The sequence below is a fragment of the Vipera ursinii genome, assembly GCF_947247035.1.
Source record: "Vipera ursinii genome assembly, chromosome: 3".
NCBI lineage: Eukaryota > Metazoa > Chordata > Lepidosauria > Squamata > Viperidae > Vipera > Vipera ursinii.
In genome coordinates, this window is record NC_139516.1 from 52,037,101 (window position 1) to 52,056,547 (window position 19,447).

At 39.5% G+C, this 19,447-nt stretch overlaps 1 protein-coding gene across 1 annotated transcript in view; it reads left to right on the forward strand.

The window, feature by feature from the left end:
• CELSR2 (cadherin EGF LAG seven-pass G-type receptor 2) overlaps positions 1-19,447 on the forward strand; it is a gene marked incomplete at both ends in the record, with an annotated part of 96,402 nt that overhangs the window by 59,672 nt on the left and 17,283 nt on the right. Inside the window, 13 exons of the mRNA XM_083357791.1 lie at positions 5,550-5,707; positions 6,434-6,597; positions 6,854-6,979; positions 9,389-9,555; positions 10,087-10,272; positions 10,702-10,815; positions 12,011-12,185; positions 13,350-13,491; positions 14,035-14,155; positions 14,957-15,140; positions 15,746-15,847; positions 16,779-16,873; positions 19,195-19,404. Of these exons, the coding sequence (XP_083213917.1) occupies positions 5,550-5,707; positions 6,434-6,597; positions 6,854-6,979; positions 9,389-9,555; positions 10,087-10,272; positions 10,702-10,815; positions 12,011-12,185; positions 13,350-13,491; positions 14,035-14,155; positions 14,957-15,140; positions 15,746-15,847; positions 16,779-16,873; positions 19,195-19,404 (1,944 nt within the window). The remainder of the gene's footprint in view (positions 1-5,549; positions 5,708-6,433; positions 6,598-6,853; positions 6,980-9,388; positions 9,556-10,086; positions 10,273-10,701; positions 10,816-12,010; positions 12,186-13,349; positions 13,492-14,034; positions 14,156-14,956; positions 15,141-15,745; positions 15,848-16,778; positions 16,874-19,194; positions 19,405-19,447) is intronic.

The following is a 19,447-nucleotide window of genomic DNA, read 5'->3' on the forward strand; positions in this document are numbered from 1 at the left end:
TGAAACTGGAACTCTCCTGAAAATAAACATCACTAACAATTTTCAGTTGGCTATTTTTTTGGTAGGTTAAGAAGGAACTCCCAACGTGCCATTTCCCCTTACAATTCTAATGATGATTACTCTCATGCATGTGTGAGTTTGATGCTGCTATAAGTATGAGCAGGAAAGGGGTTTTTTAATGATAATTTGAGCTTGCTTCCTATACAGCCATCAGGAACCCTATATTAAGAAATGTTTCCTCCTCTACCTGCAGTATTTAAATCAGGATTAGGCAACTATGGCACCTTTACGACCTATGGACTTCAACTCCCAGAATTTCTGGACTAGGAAGTCCACAGAACATAAAGGTGCCATCGTTGACCATTCCTGGTTTAGATACTCATTTGTGGCAGTGACTATGTTTTTCTAAAATGCCCGCATTTGCATTTATCATGTGTTAAACTGCATTCTTAGTTCCTTAAGAATAGGAGCAGATAAGGGTTGCTTAGTTGCTTCTTCCCTCTCAAAGGCCATGGTGCAGTCATTGCTTGTTTTCATGGTTTACCTGGTATTTCTGCCACCCAATAAAAGTTTGTATGAAACTGAAGTTCATACCTATAACTTCTGTTTTCTTCTGTATTGGGTTTCCTGGAGTCTGAATGAGGCAATCATCTGATTACTTTTACTTTCCATGAGTTTTTTTTCTCTGTGGTCAAATATCAAGCACTTTCACCAGTCTGATGTCCTCCAGATGTGGACAAGATTGGGAAGAATGGCTTGCAGAAAAAAGAGTAGAGCTCCTTTGTCATTGGTCACAGTGGATTAGCTAAGGACCCATCACTATACAATTAAAATGTTTGAATGACAGAATGGAGACGTTTGGTTTTCCAGGCTCACAAATCTTTAAGGCTACAGTAACTCCAAAATGCTGTAATCTTATCCCAGAGAAGTAAGAGCCTCATGTTTAATAACCTGTGTCAAACAAGAACTGCCTCTGGGCAAAATAGAGGGGAAAGCATATGTTGCCTTTTGTATTGGGGAACTTGTCTCTGAGTGTCAGCAGTCCAAAGCAGGTACGTGTACCTGGAGCTTGAAAGCTTCTGTTGCTTGCACAAAAGGGGGATTGGCAGCTGCAGTCTTCTTCTAATCCCGCTTCTGTAGATTTTTCAGACTGAAGTCTCTATTTTGCCATGTGCCTGCTGTTTGCAAAAGCCAACCACATAGATAGTACTTGATCTGAAGCAAATTTAGACTTAGCTCCAACTCTGAGGAGTTTACTTGAATCTGCCTGCGGCTGAAGTATGGGGGGCTGGGCTCTGAACCTTAGGCAGAGTTCCTCCCTCTGTTCTCCCATTTTGTTTTTGCATGTTTAAAGAGGAGGAGTGACTCAAAGGCAGAGGGAAGATTTGGGCTGCCTGCCAGTCCCTTGGTGCTGTGCTGTGCTGTGACCTGCTGCTGTGGGCACACTCACCCTCCCCCTGTGTAGCTGTCTTCACTCCCTTTGTCTGGAACTGGCCTGTTTCCTGAGCCAGGCCTTTGAATCGGTCTTCAGCTACTGTAGTCCAGGCCTTCGCACAACAACACTGCCACTGGTGACCCATGGGTTTTCCTTGCAAGGGACAAGGGATGTGCGGGATGGACCAGCCAAGTGGATGAACACAAAGGGGAAAGAGACAGAGTCTTGAAGAAAAGCTCACATTGTATTAGTTAAAAGGCAAAGGGATGCCTCGTGGACGGTATTTTTTTTAATGCATTTATGAAAAGAAGCCGAAGAATTTGTACCATATTTTAAAGAGATATTTAAATTACCATCTGAAATCTATCCTCATAAGCAGGATCAACATTTTATACCTGAAGAGAAAAAAAAAGATCAAAAGCAGCAGTAAAAAGATCAACAGCAGAAACAAAGAGTGACCTCCAAGCCTAGAAATGATGGCTGCAAATAGTGTTAATTTGAATTTTTCTATCTGTTTTAGTAACTCTCTCCTGAAAGGGGAAAAAAAATGAATAGATGTTTAATCTGACACATTCATCTGTTCCCCAGTTTTCCAAAACAGATATCTCTGGTTAAGTCATGATTACTCTTTTCCTGATTTTGTAGATGCTTATCTGTTCACATTTTCCTAAACAGGCACCTTGTCAAGAGTCTCTTTGTGAGATATTCTGTCCCTCCAGCAGTGTATAAAATGAAAAGTGTAAGTGGGGAGAATGCTTAATAACAAGATTTTATTTTTATTTAATAAGACAAAAAGCACACTTTCAAGTTGTTCTACATAGTCTGACAGTTCAATAGGCATTTTGCAAAACAATGGTGTGAATTGCTTTGAGGGCTCTTAGTGTAACTGGATATGTTTCTAAGCTGAAACCTAGCACAACCTATCTTAACATTAGACAGCAGTTGGATATGTTCTTTGTTTCCGAATTTGGTTCTGGTAAGAATAAAAATGGAAAAATAATGGAAACATATGGCGACGGGGTTACTTAAAGGAGGTTATCATCTGGTTCCCCTCCTCCCCTTTCTGCAATTTTCATGAACAAAAAAGGCAAATGCATAACAAGGACCTAAAATAAATTAGAAATAAAAATAATTTCATAACAGCATATGAAATTGAAAAGTATAAATAATTTCTGCCGTGGCAGGCAGCTGCTAATCACTTGACTCAACTCTGGTTCTTCTCATTCTAGAACACATAATTGTTAAAGGTTTGACTTTAAGTAGATATTTGTGCCATTCTGAGAGTTTTATTAGAAATTTGGTTTGTATTTGTAAATAACATGCTGTTTATGGTCTTCATTAGCAATATATTCTATTGCACCCAGACATGTATCCAGGGCTTTTTTTCTCATAGAACGCTCAGAACGGCGTTCAGGAACCTTTTTTTTTTTTTTGCAAAACAAACAAACAAACAAACCAAACAACCCAGCTCTCTTATTGGTTTTCCTAAGCCTATTGCAGGGCTAGCAATCTTGGCTCTTTTTTATGACTCGTGGACTTCAACTCCCAGAAATCCTGAGCCAGCCATGCTGAGGGGAAAGGGAGAGGTTTCCAAGCTGAGCCATGCTGGCTCAGGAATTCTGGGAGTTGAAAGCCTTGAGTCATAAAAGAGCTTGCACTAGAGGAGGACATTAAAATTATTTACAGGATTACTTCTTTAGGAACTAAACTTTTAGAATCTAAAACAGCTAATTCAGAAAAGCCAACAGGAAAGAACCTCACATTTTTCATCTGCTTCTGTAAGGCAGCGACTGAATGCCTAGACTGCATTCATGCTTCCTCAGGAACATTGTGATGGCTGGAACTCTGAGGACTGGGTATAACTACCACTAATTCAGCATCATCAGAAGTCCAAACAGTCGCTGAACGAGTGGTTATTAAGTGAGGACCACTTCTTTCTTGGTATTCTTTGGTTTTCTCAATTATCCAACATACATTAGCAATAAAGTGCTCGTGAATAGCAAGGAACAATATATGTTGGCACAAAACTGATTTAGAAAAATACTAAGATTATTACTAATAATTAAGATAAAAAAATCATACCCCTATAATCTGCAAAATCTTTTTATGTTTGTATGGGTGTGATGTCTGCTTGATGCTTTACTTATATAAGTCATACGTTTGACTTCCAGGCATCGCCAGATGGTTAGGGCATCATCATGAAAAGAGAGAAGGAGAGAGAGAGAGAGAGAGAGAGAGAGAGGATAGAGAGAGAGAGAGAGAGAGAGAGCTTAGGGTTTACTGATTCTGACAGATAGATGGAACCAGGTAAGGCAATACATGCTGATAGCTCAGGATAAGACATCATATTAGGCTGCCGGATCTATTTCTAAAGATTAGATCATTAACTTCTCCCCAGGCAAACATATAGAATGCATTCATCTTGGTTCATAAATTCATTTATCAGAATAAGTTTCAGCTCCTGGTTCTGCCTTTATCATTGCTAGTGCATATTAGAATCACTGCTTCATAAATAAATACCTGTGATGAAACAACAGGGGAAAATTCCACCCATTTACCACCTTGTTGAGTTCTAAGTATCAAAACTCTAGCGAATGCTCTGAAAGTATTTGGCCATTGATGTTAAGCTGCCATCATAGCTGTTTCCATGATTTCTAGCATCACAGCTAGCAGAGGAATGCTGCACATTTTTTCCCTGAAAAGCACAACTGTGCCATCTAACTGAACCTGCAAGTATTTCTGAGGTATAAGAAGGACTCTTTCACATAAATTTCACTCTGTTTCCATTCCTCAATCCCTGACAATACGGTTTGAAGCCAACCACAACCATGTTCATTCACTTCTTCTGGCCTGGAAATGCAGAAAACAGGAACACCATGAGGCATTCAGTTCTGCCTTCAGTATGAAAACTGGGATCAATTAGCATCCTGTGCCTTGGTAGAATAAAAATCTCATCTTTATACAATGCATGCAAAGAAAGTGGAAACAAGGTGCTAGCACCCCACTTTTCCTTTTTCAGTACACATTATAGGTGCATTTGACCACTGTTTTGGAGGGAAAGAAATTGGCCTGCTGTGGGAACACAGTTTCTTCTACTACAGTTAAAAACCCTGTATTAGATGTGCTGCTAGAAAGTTGATATATACAAAACAGAGTGGTCTGTTATGGTACATTGTATTTTTCCCTTAAATTTTCCATTTCTCCCCCTTCTCCCTCTTGAATTAGCCTGTGCAATCCACTCAGTGGTGCATTGCCTACTGCTGTAATTGCATTTTATTGGACAGTATCTTCCAGCTACTCTGGGGAAATAGACTCTTCATTATACACATAGCTGGTGGCATGGTAGCATCTTTGCAATTTGATATTTATCATAATAGCGCCAACCCTAGTTGTGATTTGTGGTTTACACTTTCTACAGGTATGTTTGAGGGGTTTCATGTGTTTGATAAGAGAGCAATGGCTCACTTGAATTTCATTCAAGTTGTTTATTTAAACAGAAAACCTAGCCAGGAAATTTTTTGCCGTGATTGTGAAACTGACTACAAATGTTAAGAGTGCTCCCTGAGAAATTATAGAAACAGAGGAAGCTTTCTTTCTCTCATATAGTGACATTGACTAGGAAGTGAACAGAAGGATTTAGATTGAGTTGCCTGATAGGGTTGTTTAAATTCCTTTCTTAGGATAGTTAAGGAAATGGATCCTGAAAAATATTTAATTATGGCCAGGAGCTGACAGGTGTTGTGAAAGAAGAGCAAAGTCAGTAGAAAACCAAATTGTTCACAGGCCCTATCATTTTTCAGGAAAAAGGCTAACTTTGCTCCAGTTCCAGACAAATAAATGTGGAAATAAAAAAGCTTTGAAAGAAGCCGATTTATCATGGGGATAGTGCATCTGGAGTCAGCTGTAGAGGGGTGCATAGAGAGTATGTAAAGTGCAAGTTAGAAATGGGCCTTTTTACTAGATTCATCCTAATTTGGAAGCAGCTGTATGAGAGCATTTGCATTGTTCAGTAGGTTTTGGTCAGTATTCTGCACTTACCCATCAAAATTTTCTGTCATAATTATTAATTAGCTTCCCTGAAGTTTTATAAAAGAATTCTGCTTTCTTTTTACAGCCCATCGTTGGGTCGTCTGGAATTCCACAGGGGCCTTCAGATGAGAAAGTAGCTGTGGTGACCGTAGACGACTGTGACACTTCAGTGGCCTTGAAATTTGGCTCTATTCTAGGAAATTATTCCTGTTCAGCTCAAGGGACACAATCAGGCACAAAGAAGTGAGTATTTTTGCAAGCACTATTAAGTTCATCTGATGAGCTTGTAATGTAATAATTATGGAATAGTGATGGGTGAAAGCAGACTGACTTTACAGGGGTTATTCAGTGGGGAAATGGCTGTCAGAAAGTTAAGCCATAGGGCTAAAACTAACTTTGTTAATTTCCCTGGCTCAACTTCACCCTATATAAAAGTGAAGTACTGTAGATTTTATTGGTCATCCACTTTAATGTGCTGGTATTCACGGAGATAGGAAGCTGGTATTTTGACACATTGCATGGATGTTCCAAACTACTTTTTTTCACGACTCCGCTATTCTGCTAGCCTCCCTTAACCTGAGTGGCTTTTGGATGAATGAACAGACTTCGACTCCCAAATATCCCAATCAGTTTGGCTATTGCTGAAAATTCTGAGAAGTGAAGACTATTTTCAGGGCAGGACATTTGAGATGGTGATGATATATTCCTTAGTCTTCCCCGCTATCATCTGCTGCTGCAATTTTACATACAGGGATATACAGGGATTTGCTAAAATCTCAAAATTCTACTATAAACCTCTACTATAAATTGGATCCATAGTGACTCTGAGGTCACCCGTCTACTCTTTTAATATAATGTGTGATTGATGCCAGCTTAATAGCTGTTTAGGTTAGAACAACTTTCTGAGGCAGACTTTTTTTTCTTCTTGATCATGTTTTTCTCTTGAATAACTCTAATTTGACTTTACAGATCCTTGGATTTGACAGGTCCCTTGTTACTGGGTGGCATTCCTGACCTTCCTGAGAGTTTCCCAGTACGGAATCGGCATTTTATAGGTTGCATGAGAGACTTTCTGATTGATAATCAAGATGTCGACCTGGCTGACTTCATTGCAAATAATGGAACTTTGCCTGGTATGATGAATTTAGGTGGAAATTAAAAGTTTGCTCAAATAGTGGGGTTTCTGTGGATGGAAATTGGCAAACTACCTATCGAGAACACCTGAGCAGGCCCTAGCCATTGTCTGCAGTATAACATATCCATAGGAATGACTTTCATTCATGACTTAGCTCCTCATTACTCAGTAGAAAATTCAGCAAACACTTTCCTAATCCCGGGAGAATTTTCTATTACTGTCCTTCCCAGTGCATTCTTACATTCTCTTTTCAGGCTGCTCTGCTAAGAAGAATTTTTGTGATAGCAACACATGTCATAATGGTGGAACTTGCGTCAACCAGTGGAATACTTTCAGCTGTGAATGCCCCCTGGGTTTTGGAGGCAAGGACTGCAAGCAAGGTAAAAGATGGAAGCTGCTAAAAAAGGTGCTTTTTAGGAATGACATATGTGCTAATTGCCAGGAACTATATCAGGAGGTTACACCTTGCCTAGCTCCAAGAAAAGAGAAAATATACTATTCTAATTATTAGAAGCAACAGAAGAAAAGGTGGGAATGCTAATCTAGAAATTCTTGGACTGGAACTTGTAGTACTAATAAGTTTTATTCATATGTATGAGAATAGGATGTGCTGATTGGTTCTTGCAAATACCTGGGGATCCAAGTATAATAGAGCTGTTATTTACTTAGCTGCAGAATACAATTCTATTAAATACAGTTTCTTCTAAAGTGGTTATGTCACCCAGTACAAATTGGGAAAAATGGGAGTGGTTTAGGCCCTTCTTTACAGTGGTAGCTCCCACATGTCTGGTTGGTTATAACAAGGAGTCAAAAAAGCACACAAAAAATGGTTGCCCAGGTTGAATCAGAACTAGAGCCACAATAAATGGTCTTAAGTGCCTTGTGGAATAAAAAGAAAGAAAGAAAAATGCCAGGTATATCTCCACACAGAATATTTATTTTATTTATTTTTTATTTTAATTCCATTTATATCTTGCTCCCTCCAGGGTATGGCATCTGTAGGGTGACATATAACTGGTTTTCAAACACATGTGGGTGACACCCCACCTAAATCAATGGATGCCTCTCCCAAGTTTTCATATAAATGTTAAATAATACAAGGAAAGGACAAAACTCAGTGGTACAATGCATTAGGGCAAACAAAGGCTTGAATGCTACCCCAATCAACTAAAACCACTCGGAGGCTTCAGCTGGTGCAGAATGCAGCCGCGCGAGTTGTGATGGGAGTTTCCCGATACTCCCATGTAACACCTCTACTCCGCGAGCTGCATTGGCTTCCGGTTGCCCTCGGGGTGAGATTCAAGGTGCTGGTAATGACCTATAAAGCCCTAAATGGCTTGGGTCCGGGACATCTGAGGGAACACCTGCTGCCAGCATCAAGTTCCCTTCGTCCAGTGCGCTCCCACAGGGAGGGTCTTCTCAGGGTGCCGCCGGTAAAAGATTGCCGGCGGGTAACACCCAGGGGGAGGGCCTTCTCAGTGGGTGCGCCTGCCCTCTGGAACCAGCTGCCCATGGAGCTGAGGACCGCCCCCGACCTCCGTTCATTCCGCCGGGACCTGAAGACCTGGCTCTTCGAGGTCTCTGGCCCAGGCTGAGAATTTTAATTCTAATTTTAATTGGGTTTTTTTTTTACTTTTTCAGGGACTGTTATAATCTTTTTAATTGTTTTTAATTTTTGTATTTCTGTTTTAATTACCCTGTTAACCGCCCTGAGTCCTTCGGGAAAGGGCGGTATACAAATCCAATTAAATAAATAAATAAAATAAATAAAACCATTTGCTTAGATAGGAGCAACCTGATCCTCCCAACTTCTAGCCCTTGCAAGCAGTCCAAAAAAGTACCATGGTTTATATTGATGAATGCCATTGAAAGATCCAAAAGAGCCAAGAAATGTGCACTCTACCCATCCAGACCTCTAAAATAGCTCATTTCTAAAAAAAAGAAGTGTCATTTCTTTTCCCTGCCTGAGCCTGAATCCTGACTGGAAGGGATCTGCCTAAGCCATTTCCCATAGGATCTTCTGTAATTGGGCCCTCGCCTCCTTGTCAACATCTTTCCCCATGTTAATAAATAGAAATGTTGATAATTACAAAGTGAGTGTATTGGTTCTCACATTTTCAGCAATCAAGAAGCCAATAGAGGAAGCTCTAGCAATCCAGCAGAAACTGAGTAAAGCATCTTATCTCTTCTTGAACCTTTTATAACAAAACTACAAAAAGGATATTAAAATTGTTTTTCTCTCTCTTTTTATTACATGTGTATAAATATACACATACACACTATAGAAGTCAATGACAAGCCAATTATATATATAGTTGCCAGAAATTCTAATATGAACATGATCTTGTAGTTACCAGAAGGCCCCTCTATTGGAGTGGGTTCAAACACCCTCATTTGGTATCTCCAGCCTAAGCAAGGGTGGGTATGGCCCTTCCTATATCCATTTGTACGACAAGAAAATGGAGAGAAAGAATGGATCCCCATAACCTTCCCTATCTAATGCAGGACGATAATACTGAATTCTCTTCTGCTTTTCCGTATGGTGCTCACTTTTTAAGGATATTTTTTTAATTGTCATCAGATCATTGATTAGAACTTGGCTGGAATTTTTAAATACTTTCAGCCCCAAATGCTGAAGGGACATTATTTTTTTAAAAAATATTATGAGTATATATAAGAATAGTCCACCCACCACCCACCCACCCACACACACACACACACACACACACACACACGGTCTGGTGTGCAATATTTTATACTCTTGTTGAACTTTTTTTTTCTCTGTGAAGAAATGGCAAGTCCTCAGCGTTTCTTGGGCAACAGTCTGGTGACTTGGAGCAATTTGGCACTGATCATCACACTTCCATGGCACATTGGACTTATGTTCCGTACTAGGCAGAGCAATGGCGTCCTCCTCCGTGCTGCTGCGGGACAGCATTCTTCCATCACACTTTGGGTGAGTAGGCAACACTTTACTATTCTCTTACAGATTAGCGGCCTAGAGAAAACCGCTTTGTGTTACAACAGGAATGGGCATCTTGCAGCCCATGGAACCTCCCAGCTTTCTGAAGATTATCCCACCAACATTTATGGGTAAAATATGTGCAGTATTTTCTGGAGCACTATTTCAGATGATGGGGGGAGGATTTTAAAATGTGGAGAAGGGTCTATTTTCTCCCAGAGGCTTCCCATTCCAGTTGCAGTGGCAGCAAACCGCAAAGGGAGTTATCTTCTCCATGTATCTCTTACGAGCGGGAATGGAACTGTGTACTTTCTAGAGTCTCCTGCTCTACAGAAGCAGCACAAAGGTTGGTGAGATGTGGTTTCTAGATCCTTTGCATCATCAGAAGCCTCATGATGTTCTTTGATGCGATTTACTTGTTTCATTATTTTCAAGCTCCCTATGATGAACAGAGATGGGTAGTGCCTTCTGCAGTGAAAGCTTGGCTCAAAACTAAACTCATTCTGTTCTTATTTCTTTGCTCAGTTAAATGAAGGCACTGTGCTGATGACTGTGTACCGAGCCAACAGCCAAATTTCAGCTTTGAGGCTACACCAGGTGAAAGTAAATGATGGTGACTGGCATCACCTACAATTGGAGCTGCATAGCAGCTGGGACAATCCAGAAGCCCAGTGGTTAGCCATAATGGCTTTTGATTATGGTTTGCACCAGGTACAGTGAGCATTAGAACTCAATCTCATTGGTCAACTAATTTGGCATTTATAGAGCATAATTCTGTGTATTTCCTAAAGCTTGAATATAACACTTGTAGCATAATTTCGTCCAGGGGAACTGAAGCTGTCTGTGGGATGGATCTAAATTGATTCCTAGTATTCTAATACACTTTGCCACTAATCTCTTTGACTAGCCTTACACTTAGGCTCTTTTTCTATCGATTTTGATTTATAGTTAATTAATTCAATAAAATACTTTAGTGTCAGTCTACAGCTATCTTAATAATTTATTCCAGCCCACTTCTTCTTGGCTTTCACCAATGTCCTGATGGTTTGTAACATCTGATCTGTGTTGTACAAATAAGTACTGTGGTCTCATCAAGAAATTAAGAAAAAATGATATTTGCTTTGCCTGCCTATCCTCTAGGTGATGGCCAATATTAGTAGTGAACTTCGTGGACTAAAAATGCGGAGTTTGAGTATCGGTGCTGTACTGGGGGAAAAGGGAAACCTGCAGCATGGATTCCGTGGTTGCATGCAGGTGAGCAGGTGAAGAATATACCTTGATGGCTCTTTCTGGATGTTATTGGGTCATACCATGATGGACGCATCAGGGGCAGGCTCCATCACTTCTTTCAACTCTTCTTTCTTTGGTGCTTTTTATATAAATGACATATGTTTTGGGAAAGGTAGGCCCAATTGATTAGACCACATCAGTCTTCAGAAAATAACATAACTGACATCCTTAAGAAATTATATAACTGGGAGCGATTGCTGTGCAGTATGTGTCTGTGTCAGTATATCTATACATATAAATAAATTAGAAGCGGTTCTGTCTGGAAATCAACCAGACAGCGACCAGAACTGTGTGCTGATGAGGTCTCATCTTGATTTTGCTGAAAATTGAATGAAGCAGGCATGCTTCTAGGTCCCTAGGCAATATCTACTTGATGCAGATCTTAAACAAGGGCAACAACATATACAGATAGTCCTTGACTTACAACCACAATTGAGCCCAAAATTTCTGCTGCTAAGTGAGACAAGTTTTGCCCCATTTTACAAACTTTCTTGCCACAGTTGTTAAGTGAATCACTGCAATTGTTAACTCAGTAGCATGGTTGTTAAATGAATCTGGTTTTCGAATTGACTTTGCTTGTCAGAAGGTGATCACATGACCCCAGGAGACTGCAACTGTCACAAAACTGAGTCAGTTGCCAAGCATCTGAATTTTGATCACATGACCATGGGCATGCTGCAATGGTCATAAGTGTGAAAGTTGAAAATCATTTTTTTCAGTTCCATTGTAACTTTGAACCATCACTAAACGAACTGTTGTAAGTTGAGGACTCCCTGTAGCATACAATTCACAATTCTATCACTGCATTGCTTTTCACTTTTCCGACTTAATAGTCATGCTGGCTCCGTATTTCCTGTTTATGAATGTAGGCTGAGTATATAGCATCTTAAATTTGATGAATACTGGAACAAACTCTTTATGCAGATGTGTCAGGTATAAACTCTGTTTATTTTAAGCAATGCAGCACCACCTAGGGGCTGCAGATCTCATAGTTGGCTTATTTATTTAAGTGATATTTATATTTTCTTTTGGGTTCCTAAATGTCGGTTGGTTTAAATAGGCTGTAAAGCAAGGAAGGAATGTACAGAAGAATCATCTATTTATCTAAGAGTTGATCTTCTCCTTCCTTGTTGTTTTTTTTTTTGCTTGGATCCTCCAGGGCGTAAGCATGGGTGAAACGTCAGGCAGCGCTATCACCTTGAATATAAACCAGGCTGAGAAAGTGAATGTGGAGTATGGCTGCAGTATCCCAGACCCTTGTGACTCCAGTCCCTGTCCTCTCAATAGCTACTGCAGTGATGATTGGGATAGTTATTCATGCAGTTGTGATCCAGGTTAGTGGAAGGAACAGTGTGATTATAATGATGTAGAAGACTCCTCATTACAGTTCTTCGGCTGCCTAGAATTGCATACCACAAGATGGGCTACCATATAAATTTAATATATACATATATTTTTAAAAAATCCTCTAAAACAGCTCTAACCGTGCTGCCTAGGGTTTATGTATAGTCCAGAGGTGTCAAACTGCCAGCCCGCGGGCCAGATGCATCATAGCGAAACTGCACCGACCCCATTGCCGGCAATGGCAAAAAAGTCACGATACATCGTGACACGTCACGTGACATTGTGTTTGACACCCCTGGTATAGTCCAACATATCTGGAGGGCACCAAGTATTTGCCATGTATGATATGTAAATGGCTTTAGCTATTGTAAATAATACCTACATTGTATTCAAAGCATTATTTTTAGTTGTGTAATACCTGAATCAGAGCTTAAAATAGTGCTATTAAAACACTGATAACAAAGTTTTAATAATTTATTGTGATTTATTCTGATTAATCTTGATTTGATAGAAAGATACGTTATAAATTTACTGTGTTTTGACTGTTCTTTCTTACTGTAGTTCATCTGTACAATATATATGAACTTTCCGTGCTGTTTCCTTTAATCCTATATAGTTTGTTTTTGACAGTTTCCTTAATTAAATAACTAATATACCCCAAAATTAAGATTGTTATCTTAGCATAATGAAATAACATGAACTATATTTACATAATTCACGGTAGTAATATTTAAGCATTGCACTTGATTAGGATAATATACAAAACATAACAACTACCAGAAATAAACAATTTTTATTTCATTATTTACTACTTCAGACTGAGGTTAGGCCAGAAACCAATATTCTTGCTAGGGATTGTAATTTTTTTAGCCTATTTTAGCTTTTCATTGTTTTATTAAAAAGTTAAAATAAAAGTAGGTGGTTGAGGAAGCATAAAGGTCTCTACAACAGAGCAGGACTTTGTTTTAGACCAGACAGGATAGGAGCCATGTTGGTTTCTATCTTTCCAGCCACCCCTCCCACACATAGCCTTTAGCTCGGTTATGATTGGAGAATGATTATCCCAGAATTGCTTGCTTGGCTGGGCTATCTTTTAGTCTCAGGTTGGAGATTATTGCCAGAGTTATACCCAGAAATCTTCCTGTGGTGCTCAGGTTACTATGGAGACAGCTGTGCCAATGTCTGTTCCTTTAACCCTTGTGAGCATCAAGCCATATGTGTCCGCAAGCCCAGCTCATCCCATGGCTACATCTGTGAGTGTCCCGACAGCTACTTTGGACCATACTGCGAGAACAAGTGAGTCTGTGAAAGTTCATTTACATTTGTTGTTATGTGTCTGTAAGTGTGTGTTGGTACTTTTCAGTATTTACAGAATTGAAATGCGGAAGTGCTGGATGCATATTGCAGATATTAATAGAAATCTTAGGCATTTGCATCTGGGTGCAAATGTGCAAATAAAAAGGTCAACCTAAATGTGTGTGTAACAATAGTTCATGTATGTGAGAGGCAGGAATGTAGTGACATTGACTTGCATATACAGTGTATATATACTGTACATAATTAACATACCATGATTGATGTACGTGTGCATGCCAGCCAAGGAGATTACTTCAAATAATGTGATTTATAATACAAATCAATATGGCAAATTGTGGAAAGCCCAACATATCTTTAGATATTGTCTCTTTACTGAAGGCTTGTAAATTATGAAAGCCTTCATACTCAAAGGAATGGAAGAGCTTAGAAAAAACAATACCATAATTTGTAATGAGGAAGTTACTATAATCTTCTACTATATTTGAAAGGTGCTTACAACAGGCCTTGTGTTTTCATTGTTAGGTTCGCTCAACCCTGTCCCCGGGGATGGTGGGGGCATCCTATATGTGGCCCCTGCAACTGTGATGTTGATAAAGGATTTGACCCTGACTGCAACAAAACTAATGGAGAGTGCCACTGCAAGGTGAGTTTTGGATTATTTATCTTGTTATGGGTAGAAACAGTTTCTGTATCTGTATTGATATTGTATTGCTGTTCATTGTTTTAATAGCTTGGCTATTAAACATTTGGCCTTCAATAACTTTAACAAATAAATTTGTCTACCAAGGGAAGTTATGACACACCAGACAAAAATTTGAAAATCTTTGTGTATACAAAGTATTTTGCTATTAATTTGCTGTTTCCCAGACCAATAATTATGTTTTGTATTATACCAGTTAATTTATTTGTTTGCTTTTATGCATTTTTGTGATGTTATGTGAGTTGTCTTCAGCTTGAGGAATTTGGTGAGGTAAACATTAAATAAATAATGGTTCAACATCCTTATAATTAGTTTTAACAATTCATAAAAAAGTCTGAACATTATTTGAATCTAGCCATAATGTTAGCCACAGATTTTCCCTCCAGATGACACTGTTAATGGAAATCAAATGCTTCTGACTTGCTCCCAATAATGTAGAGGCAGTAAAGGCAGAGTGTGCTGGTGCTTGTTGCTTCTCATAAGCATCAAGCTTAACCATTACTTGGTATGACACATGCATATGGTCACTCAAAGTAATACAGAATTGGATTTGACATATTTGATAGAAATCATTTATACCTTAGAAAATGCTGTCCTTTTTGAGTGTGCAAGCAAACTGTTAAAAATGTAATAGGAAACAATATATCTGGTAAAGGTGTTGGGTTGGCCAAGAGGTATGATTCATATACGATTATTATGACAGATCAAAAAAGTGGACAGAAATCTTTCTCTGATATTCTACAGGAAAATCACTACCATCCAGCAGGTAGTGCCTCATGTTTCCTCTGTGACTGCTACCATACCGGCTCATTGTCTCGCACCTGTGAATCTGAGACTGGGCAGTGCTCCTGCAAGCCAGGTGTCATTGGGCGCCGCTGCGACCGCTGTGACAATCCTTTTGCAGAAGTTACCATCAGTGGTTGTGAAGGTCAGAAATACTCCATGGACAGGAAGCATAACTTGAAGCACTTTGGATTAGGTCACATTTGTCTACTGCAACTGCAACCTTAGCTGATCCCAAAGAATGCAGTAGGGTTACAATTGATTGGGATATGAATGGTGGGGCACCAGGAAACCCTAGCAATAGACAAGATTGGGGGTGGGGGGGATAAAGAAATCTTGGAAGAAAGCAATCACAGACCACCTTTGTGCTACTTCAGAAAAAATCTACATGGGTATGTCTATGAAGTTAACAGAAAACAAAGTCAAGCTTGATTCAAAGGAAAGTTTGCTTTATCATGCCTTTACTTTTGTTCGCCAATTTTCTGAACTAAAAAGCACCCAGCCATTAAAGGGGATGATACAATGCAACACATACAAATTGGATTTCTTGGGGGTGAATGGTTGTTTTCTATATGACCAGAGTGCATTTTACCCTCTGTTTTCTGTATGCAATTTATTTACAAAGCAAGTATTTGTAAAAATATTAAGTCTTGATTACCTTCCCTTTTAAATATGCTTGCTGAAAAGAGCACTCTGAGGCTGCATAGGGTAAATTAGTACACACACACTCTTAATATTTTTTTCTTGCAGTGAATTATGATAGTTGTCCACGTGCCATTGAAGCTGATATTTGGTGGCCACGCACCCGCTTTGGTTTACCTGCAGCTGCACCTTGTCCTCGGGGATCTGTAGGTAATGAAATATCTTTAAGAATGCAGTCATGTACATATAGTAATCAACTGAGTTATTAGATGGTCTTTAGATGCTTCCAGATAAAGGATTATTTAGTTATCCTACTTTGTTGGTGATTTGTTATAGGTGGCCAAAGAAAGTAGTCTTCCTCAAATAGGTATCATTAAAAAAAATGGAGTAAACATTACAATGTATGTTACAGAGTTTTTCTCTCTGCTTGGAGCACTTTTTGTGTCAGCCATACTCTCCTCTTAGCATCATGCCAATGTGATTTGTGTCTGGAAAAGAATATTCCACATTATAAAAAGGGAAATACAAGTACAATCCAATTCTTCTCTCTATTTGAGAGACATATGTTTAAAATGTTTCAAAAAGAAAGAAAAAAAGAAAGAAAGAGAAAGAGAAAGAAAGAGAAAGGAAGGAAGGAAGCAAGCAAGGAAGCAAGCAAGGAAGGAAGGAAAACCCGAGGAAGCTAATATTTCGTAGTATTTGGTTTTGTGAGCTAAGTTTCACATTGTGGCCACTTTTCCCGTAAACCAGGGGTGTCAAACTCAATTTCATTGAGGGCTGCATCAGCATTGCGGTTGCCCTCAAGGGGCTGGGTGGGTATGGCCTGGGTGGGTGTGGCCTACTGGGTGGGCGTGGCTAAAGTGCATATGGCCTACTGGGTGGGCATGGCCAGCTCTACATCGTTCGCATCAAGGGTGCCTCTGGGGGCCTGGGCAGGAGTGGGACAGATCTGAGGGTCTCTGGTAGAAGGAGGGTCTCTGGGCCAGGGCCAAGGCAGTGGGGGCCGTTCCCTCACTGTTTCCAGGATGGCTTCGCGGGCCGCATGAAACCACTTTGCGGGCCGGATCTGGCCCCCGGGCCTTGTGTTTGACATGTCTGCCGTAAACTATTCTCCTCCTCCTCCTCCTCCTCCTTTCCACAGGGACTGCTGTACGGCACTGTGATGAACACAAGGGCTGGCTGGCACCCAATCTCTTCAACTGCACCTCACTGACTTTTGCTATTCTCAAGGACTTTGTAAGTACTTATCTTTCATTTTTCCTGGTCCAGAGCAAAGCCAGGAATCTATGGATCTAGTTCCTTCTATACGTATGAATAAATGCAAATAGTTTATTTTTATTTCATCAAAATTCTCAAAAGCAATGGCTGTTTGATGTGGCTCTTTGTCCTTACTCAAGTTGGTTTCATTCATAGTATCCCCAGTCCTGCCAATTACCATTCCTTGACTATAAGCCAGGGAGGAAATATTGACTCTCTTTGTAAGTTGTTTCACAATGAACTTGTGGAGAGTGAGCCTGCATTATTGTAAAAATAGAAAGACAGCAGCTTTCTCAGGACCACTTCCCCTTATTGTCTGGATTGATGAATGGAATGGCAATATGAATTGTCTTTTAACAAAGAAGTACAAGGAGACCTAGATTGCCAATTGCTTCATGCATTAACCATTATTTATTTATTTATTATTTATTAAATTTGTATGCCACCCATCTCTTATGAAGAGACTCTTGGAAGGTTTAAAGTTACATCTGAAGTTACAATGGTGCTGAAAAAAACAACTTTGTGACAAGACATATTTACAACTTTCACAGTGCATCTCTCTCTCAATCAGTTAGTACATGTTATCCTGTGCCTGGCCCATTTTTTTTTTCCTTTTTTACCCCTCTTCACAGAGTGGAGAGATTGCTTAAACAAACTATCTCTTCATGAGTTGCTTTTCTTTAAGAGCTAACAGCTGCTGCCTGTAACTGATAAGACTTCCATCATTTTTGCTTTTGGCTATTTCAGCTGGTATAATCCTCACATTTTCAGGTTTTTTTTAGCTCTGGGACTATAACTTAAAGGAAGAGATTTTCAGAATTCTGAAATACTATGATGAATATTAAATTCAGTACTAGACATCTTGATTGGAGTAGCTTAGGGTAAGGTTTTGTTCCATTTCTGACTAAATCTTAGCAAAGCTTTGATGAGACAAAAGCTGCAGTTGAGCTATCAAGACACTTCCTGAACATTTTGGAGTATAGATTTTTGGCTGCTAATCATGAAAACAACCTGTAATTTAATCTATCATGTACTATAATTTATAATCTATCATTATAGAAATCTTTTTTTTACACAGTGACATTGTATACCCTTCAAAACCTGTTGTCTATGCTACACACATGAAAGAAACATACAAAAACATGGAACTATTAGTGAAGCACATCCAGTACATCTGTAATATCTGTGGAGATCTAAAAGTAGTGGCTCTGCTGCTTGGAATGCAGCTTAGATATACTAAGTACTGTTGTTATATATGCAAATGGAACAGCTGTGCAAGAGAGTCACATTATATTAAAAAGAAATGGCCACTCCAAAAGAAATTGGTTCCAGGACAGAAAAGCATAGCACAAGAACTACTTCTTGACCTGACAAATATATTTTTACCTCCACTTCACATAAACCTCAGACTGATGAAAGCAATGAACAAGGAAGGTGAAGGTTTTTGTTATTTGAAAAAAATGTTTCCAAGAATAACTGATGCCAAGATGAAGGAAGGCATTTTTATTGGTCCACAGATCAGATATATCATCAGTGACAAGCAGTTCAGAGATCTGTTAGTGTGGGGGTGTCAAATTGCCAGCCCGTGGGCCAGATGTGTCATGCCCAAACTGCGCCCATCCCATTGCCAGCAATGGGGAAAAAGTCGCAATACGTCACAACACGTCACGTGATGTCACAAATTTGACACCCGTGTGTTAGTGGGGCCAGAGAAAATCGCCTGGAAAGCATTTAAGGATATAATTGAGATTTTTCTTGGCAACTACAAAGCACCAAACTACATTCAGTTGGTTGACAAACTTCTTACAGCATACAATACCATGAAGTGCAATGTGTCACTGAAGATTCATTTTTTGCATTCACACTTGGACTTCTTTCCCAAAAATCTGTCAGTGATGAACATGGTAAAAGGTTTCACCAGGACATTGTCAAAATAGAACAATGGTATTAGGACCACTGGCAGTGCTGGCTGACAACTGTTGGATGTTGCAACAGGGTGCATCAGACACTGACTACAAATGAAAATCAGCAGCCAAACCTTTAGACCTCTTGTAGCATGTCAGAATCTTTATGCAATTAAATACATTATAATAATTTCATATTTTTCAAGACTATGTGATGCAGTCATTCTGAAATTATATTTGTGTTCAGTTAGAAGGGGTCTATCATAATCACCAAAAGTTTTTCCAGAAAGCAAAACTTTTGAAAAAAATTGTTGTCCAGTAGAATCTGTGTCTGGTTAATTTACCTTGTTTTGTTGAGGCACCTTTGCAGAATATCTTAATCTTTCCTGTGAACAGGCAGAAAGATTGCTGCGGAATGAATCATTTTTGGATACAGAGCAGTCTCAGCGGGTAGCTCTCCAGCTTCGCAACGCTACACAAAACACTGAGAGCTTCTTTGGCAGTGATGTCAAAGTAGCTTTTCAGCTCTTAGCTCAGCTTCTGAATCATGAAAGCAACCAAGAAGGCTTTGGCTTGGCTGCTACCCAGGATGTTCACTTCACTGAGGTAAGCCCAACAGCTCAGGTTTATATGAAGTAGAAACTCTTGT